The sequence below is a fragment of the Octopus sinensis genome, linkage group LG14 (genome assembly GCF_006345805.1).
Source record: "Octopus sinensis linkage group LG14, ASM634580v1, whole genome shotgun sequence".
Taxonomy (NCBI): domain Eukaryota; kingdom Metazoa; phylum Mollusca; class Cephalopoda; order Octopoda; family Octopodidae; genus Octopus; species Octopus sinensis.
Genome location: NC_043010.1, coordinates 59,981,759 through 59,988,794, shown reverse-complemented (window position 1 = coordinate 59,988,794; position 7,036 = coordinate 59,981,759). Strand labels below are relative to the sequence as shown.

The following is a 7,036-nucleotide window of genomic DNA, read 5'->3' as shown; positions in this document are numbered from 1 at the left end:
GTTTTTGATGGATACATTATAAATATTTCTAGAAAATACAGGTCGATTGTCATTCTCATCTTTAATTATTACTCGAACTTTTAAAACACTCTGTTTAGTTGGAGATCCCTCATCTTTAGCCACAACATTTATGTTATAGATATCCTTCATTTCTCTATCCAACCTCTCTTCTAAAACAATTTCTAACATTGAGATTCCATCAGCTCTTCTGGTTACTATTAATGAAAATGGTTCGTTTTCAGAATTTGCCAAAAAGTATTTTATCATGTGGTTATGAAATCCAACATCTTTGTCAATTGCGTTAGGGATGGACTTTTTCATTCCCTTCCCATCACCTTCATCAAATTCTAATGAAATCTCTTTGGTGGGAAATGTTGGTTGATTATCATTGATGTCTTCTATTGTTACTTTCACTTTTAATATCTTCATAAATGTCTTTCCTTTCCTTACTGCTACTTTAACTATTCTGGAACATTCCTTGTTGTATGTACACAGAGACTCAGCATCCAGTGTTTGAGTAGTGTATAGTTTTCCTGAGTTGGTGACATTAAATAAGTGAGAACCACTCTCGACTGTCCTTTGTAGTTGTGTAAATGTAATGAGAGTGTGTTGTTGATGTGTGAGAGAGTTTGATAAGTTAGAATCAGCAGCAATGTCTCCTATGTAGGTGTGAGGACTGTCTTCTTCATTGACATGGTAGGTGATGTCCATGCATAAACAGAATTGAAGTAATAATACAGATAAGTATTCTACAAACATATTTCCATGTACAGTTGCTTGATGTGCGAGAGAGCTGTTAAAGCTGTCAGATCATTCTGAAAAACATGGAAGTGAATAAGAAAATAAACTTAATTATATTCTAAAATAAATTCTTGACTTCATCATTTCTATAAAAAAGAAAAAGAAAATGCAAAGGAAACGGAAGAAAGCTACTGAAAATAAGTCTAAATATGTTTCCATTTCCTTTCATCTGCTATTGATTTTTGGAAAACAGACTTTTTTGCTTATTTGTGAGATTTCCCTCCAGCATATTGATATTTTAAACTCATAAAACTTGACTTTTAGCAGAAAAAAATGTTGTTTCACTGGAAATAATTGGCTGTGGTGCATTCTGTGTCATGTTCATAATGATTGCTATGGCATAATTACTTCAGTATGCTAAACTTGACATATGATCAGAAGGAAAGTTAGCTCCCCTGTACTCCAGCCGGGAAAGATTTTCAAATCTTATTTACTCAATGAAATATTATTTCATTAAAAAAGCTACTTCATTATATCAACCTGAAACCATTTCTTTATACTAAATTATAATAGTTTATGTTTATAATAAACCTGAAATAAAATTTTACTCCTTTAGTTGAATTTACATTAGTGGAAATTAATTCTATCGACATTTTACAATAAACTAAATTATTATAAGATATTTAGATATTATTATTATTATTATTATTATTATTATTATTATTATTATTATTGAGTAAGAGAGCAGCACATGCCATCAAAGTGACACTGGGGTAAAATACACGAAGCCCAGTATACCCATCATGACTACCCGTCTGATAAGGGTACACTAGGCACATGCATCACAACCATATGTGCATGACATGGCAATCTCATATCAAGATAAACAGCACATGACCTTGCAGGTGGGGCTCAGAATTTTCTTCTGGTCGAGTACCCCATCCCACTCAAATGGTCCCTGAATAAGGGTTGTTTAAGGATGTTGAACATAACACCCATGTTTCCAGAGGTGAATTATTCAAACCCCAAAGAATTCCTCTCAACACATGGCTATGATGCTCCCCCACTACTTCTGCTCGTGATCAGAGATGCACATATCGTCAGCCACTAAGGGACATGCTCAACTGGTTAAGGTCAAACAACTGACAAGCAAATCTGTGGTATTGAGCAGAATATTTGCTATAACCCATCTTTTATACCAAGACAAAACGATGTACATGATAACACTTCCAATTAGTTAAGATTAGAAGCCACGGGAGACACTGCATGGTACTGCATCAGGGCATTTATTATTATTATTATTATTATTTGCTTTTTTTTAAAAAAAAACTTAATCAGAAGGAAGGACAATGCCAATGATCTTTTTGCTTAACCTCAGTGGCTTGTTGGAGGAATGGACTAAGTTATCTTCAGACAAAAACATCTGACGTAATGTTTGCAACAAAATGGGCTTCTCTAAAGAGACAAAGAGCCAGGTAGTACTGTTAAATAGAGCCACAATTAAGACATTGGAAATAGCTGGAGCAGTTGTATGTTGGACTAATCAAATCCTACTGAAGTCAACCAGGCTTTCATTCTTTCTACATTAATTAAAATAAACATTAACAATATAATTGGTTTCTCCATTTGTCTAACGAATTAAACTAACGAATTAAACAAGAGAAATATTAATGAATGATTTAGTTAAAAAGATATGTTAGAAAAAATATGCAGGAATTTAAAAGGAAAGCATGTTTGCAATAAAATAACGAATTAGTTGTAGAAGAATGATGAATGACAGAATCAGTAATTAATCTGTTGAGGTTAACTTCAAATTTCATCCTTTTGGGGTCAACGGGTGAAGTACCAGGCCTTGAATAGATTGACTAAACTTTTTGTACATTAATCTGGGGGAAAATTATTTAAGGAAACCAGGTAAGAAACCTGAAACTATATCTTGAAACATAATAACATTAATTTATTAAAGTGTGTGTGTTTGAGAGAGAGAGAGCATGTGTGTATGTGTGGGAGTGCATGCATGTATGTGTGTGTGTGCATGTGTTTGTGAGGGAGAGAGAGTGAAAGAGGGAGGGAGAGAGAGAGAGATCATGTATTTATTCTATGATGTATTTATCTTTGAATTCAGACCTATATCTTACATTTTCTCAGATAAAACTATAAAAATGCAAAATTACTGGCAAAACATTTCAGTTGATTTGTCCTTTTAAGAATATATGTTAATGGCAACAACAAAAACTCCTCCAACAAAACCACTTTCACTACTTTTAATAAAAACTTGCATCTCAGTCCTTGCCTAAAGTTCAGCAAGTATGGTGCCATGGTAACTGCTCACTGCAAATTGTTTTTAAGGTAAATAAACAATAACAAGAATATGCTAGAAGGTGGTGGAGGTAGAAATAGCCAGTATGATAGGTAAATGCTGTATTTGTTGAGAAGTTAGCAAGTGAATATAAAATAGTAGTCAATTTATGCTTTAAATTAATCTAAACTGAATGGATGTAGATTCTGTGAGATTATTAAAAACCATCCCACTGATACACGTTCCATGGCTTCTTGTATAACACTGAGCTTAACTACAATTATTAGTGACAGAAGCAGTATGAAAACCAAAATGTACTCTTTGTATCCAACTTGTGCTACTTACCTGGAGAGGACATTTCCTGTGGACCTCTCACAAGGTCACATGGTACATAAAATCTTTTGATATTAATTCTGCCTTTGTTGCTAATAATCATTTTTAAAGAAGCCTATTGGATATTTTGTGACATCAGTGTCTGAACAGTCATTGAAATTCAACATATTGCTGGCAGCAAGGTTTGACTGGTATGCAGCTACTGGATGTCTGCTACTGAAGAGATGGAGCATGTCAAAATCACGTGATCTGGCAGTTCTGGCACCTATAGCAGTCAATTCTCATCTGGTAGTGATATAAATATGTGTGGTTTTATGCTCCATGCATCCGTATGAGATGTCTTCTCAAGGTAAATAATGCAGTATTTGGCACTCTAAGCTAAGTGGAGGCTTTAGTTTGAAATAATGCTACAGTGCTTAGACAATTGCTTTGGGTAGGTATAGATGAAGGGGAAAATTACTTAGAGCAATGATTTTATTTATATTAATGATGGGAGAAGCAAATGAGGTTGTTATTGATCATGAGATAACATTATTGTGTTTAGTTTTGAAATATTTTGGTAACTTATTGATTCCATCTCTCGGTTGGTGAAACATCATGAGCACAGAAAGTGAGCCATGGATTTGAAGAAGTAATAATCTGGGGGAAATATTTGTCTGCAGTCTAAACATACATAAACAGTGGTTAAGCAAGGACCAGCTTCTGGAGTCTGTCACCAAACATGGGCAGTTCAAAGACAAGATGATGCTCTGTGTCTGGTGGAATTATGACAGAATGATTCATTATGAGTCTTTTTCTGCTTGTTTGAATCATCAATGACAATTCCTAGTGCAAACAGCTGGAGTGGAATTATGCCATTGAGCAGCAGAAACACTTAGCCTTGATTAACAGAAAATGAGTTCTTCTGCAGTAAGACCTCATACTGCTTGGAGGCTCCAGAATAAACTCCAGTCGCTGGAGGGAATTGAACTGATGCCCACACCCAGCCAATAGTCCCTTAGATTATTACTTGTTCAGATCCATGGCAATGCTTCACCAACCAAGAGGAAGCTGAAACTTCAGTGAACGAGTTCTTTGCTTTGAAGAACAAGAACTGGTTTCAGTCTGGTATCAAAGTACTGGCAAAAAAAAAAGTGGCTTCAGACGATACCACTCGATGTCCTCTACTTTGGATGCTGAGCTGCTTTTGCTGCAATTTGACAGACAAAGCAAATAAGTTACCAAAATACAACAAAACTTTTGACTCAACACAATAATTATTAGTATTAACATTAATTCAAAGGGGATGGAGCTGGCAGAATCTTTAGCATACCAGTGGAAATGCTTAGCAACTTTTCATCCATCTTTACATTCAGATTCTTCTGAAGTCGACTTTGCCCTTCATCCTTTCAGGGTTGATAAAACAAGTACCAGTTGATTACTGGGGGTCAATGTAATCAAGTACCCTCTGGTGGACTTTTGCCAAAATTTGAAATAATTATTAATTTAAACTCCTTTACAGATAAGATCACTCTTTATTGTTTTTTAAAAATTATTTTCTAGCACAATGGTGAACAATAATGTTATTCATCACTACTTTCCAATGATCTCATCACTGGTTCACTGCATTTCTGACCACAAGCGTAGTGAGTGAGTGCTTGTAACTCAATGCAAAACAAATGTCACAAGGGATAGGATTCAATGAGCACTGGACATTTGATTTTCCACAGATGTTTCATCCTTCATCATATATATATATATATATATATATATATATATATATATATATATATATATATATATATATATATATATATATATATATATATATATATATATGTGTATATATATATATATATATATATATATATATACATATATATATATATGTATATATATATATATATATATATATATATATATATATATATATATATATATATGTGTATATATATATATATATATATATATATATATATATATATATATATATGGAGGCACAATGGCCCATGGTTAGGGCAGCGGACTCACGGTCATAGGATTGCGGTTTCGATTCCCAGACCGGGCGTTGTGAGTGTTTATTGAGCGAAAACACCTGAAAGCTCCACGAGGCTCCGGCAGGGGATGGTGGTGATCCCTGCTGTACTCTTTCATCACAATTTTCTCTCACTCTTTCTTCCTGTTTCTGTTGTATCTGTATTTCAAAGGGCCGGCCTTGTCACTCTCTGTGTCACGCTGAATATCCCCGAGAACTACGTAAAGGGTACACGTGTCTGTGGAGTGCTCAGCCACTTACACGTTAATTTCACGAGCAGGCTGTTCCGTTGATTCGGATCAACTGGAACCCTCGTCGTCGTAACCGACAGAGTGCTTCCATCCATATATATATATATATATATATATATATATATATGCATCCCTACCTACCTAAATACATTCATTCATACACACTACATACATACTTATATGCATGGATGGTTTTCTATTAGTTTCAGTGATGAAGATTCAAATGTTTAATCCCTTGCATCAGCAGCTCATTGAATTAATGTCTAACTGGCCGAGCGTTCCACAAATCAGACACGGACCTTTAATGTAATTCTCAGGCAGAATCAGCCTAAACACAATGTGTCCTTGACAAAATTGAAATTTTTCATTTACAGCCCCAAAGCCATGAAAGCAGCTTCCACCCACCACTTTCCCTCCACCCACCACTTTCCCTCCACCCACCACTTTCCCTCCACCCACCACTTTCCCTCCACCCACCACTTTCTCTCCACCCACCACTTTCCCTCCACCCACCACTTTCTTTCCACCCACCACTTTCCCTCCACCCACCACTTTCCCTCCACCCACCACTTTCCTCCACCCACCACTTTCCCTCCACCCACCACTTTCCCTCCACCCACCACTTTCCCTCCACCCACCACTTTCCCCCCCACCCACCACTTTCCCTCCACCCACCACTTTCCCTCCACCCACCACTTTCCCTCCACCCACCACTTTCCCTCCACCCACCACTTTCCCTCCACCCACCACTTTCTCTCCACCCACCACTTTCCCTCCACCCACCACTTTCCCTCCACCCACCACTTTCCCTCCACCCACCACTTTCCCTCCACCCACCACTTTCCCTCCACCCACCACTTTCCCTCCACCCACCACTTACCCTCCACCCACCACTTTCCCTCCACCCACCACTTTCTCTCCACCCACCACTTTCCCTCCACCCACCACTTTCCCTTACAAAGTAGTGAATCAATTTGAAGCTATAGAAAACGGCACTTACCCAAGATGCCACACAGTAGGATTGAACCAAGGATCTCATGGTTACAAAGTGAATTCCTTAATCCTTCAGTCATACTCTGCATGCATTACATGTATGTGTTCATGCATTTGTGCAGACATATGCATACAGACACATGTACAAACAAACTCACACACACACATACATGCAATGGACCTCCGCACAGTTTCACATACTAATTTTATTGACCAGGCATTGATCAACTTGAGGCTAATGTAAAAGAACAACAAAAACATTTGTCCAAGGTCCAAATAATAGAATCAGACCTTAAATTACTTGGTTACCAAGTAAACCTCTTAACCACACAATCGTTCTTGGTGTTATTAAAAGTTAACAAAGCTTTCCAGAATGTTACCAATGACAAAATAATGTCTTACCCA

General features: G+C 36.7%; 1 protein-coding gene across 3 annotated transcripts in view; it reads right to left on the bottom strand.

Moving 5' to 3' along the window:
- Nucleotides 1-7,036, bottom strand: part of LOC115219405 (protocadherin-19-like) — a 273,644-nt gene that overhangs the window by 83,394 nt on the left and 183,214 nt on the right. For all 3 annotated transcript variants that reach the window (XM_036509302.1, XM_029789567.2, XM_036509303.1), the window contains exon 3: nt 1-815. This exon is cut by the window's left edge and continues 1,623 nt beyond it. In XM_036509302.1, coding sequence (XP_036365195.1) covers nt 1-759 — 759 coding nt within the window. In that variant the 5' untranslated portion in view covers nt 760-815. The remainder of the gene's footprint in view (nt 816-7,036) is intronic.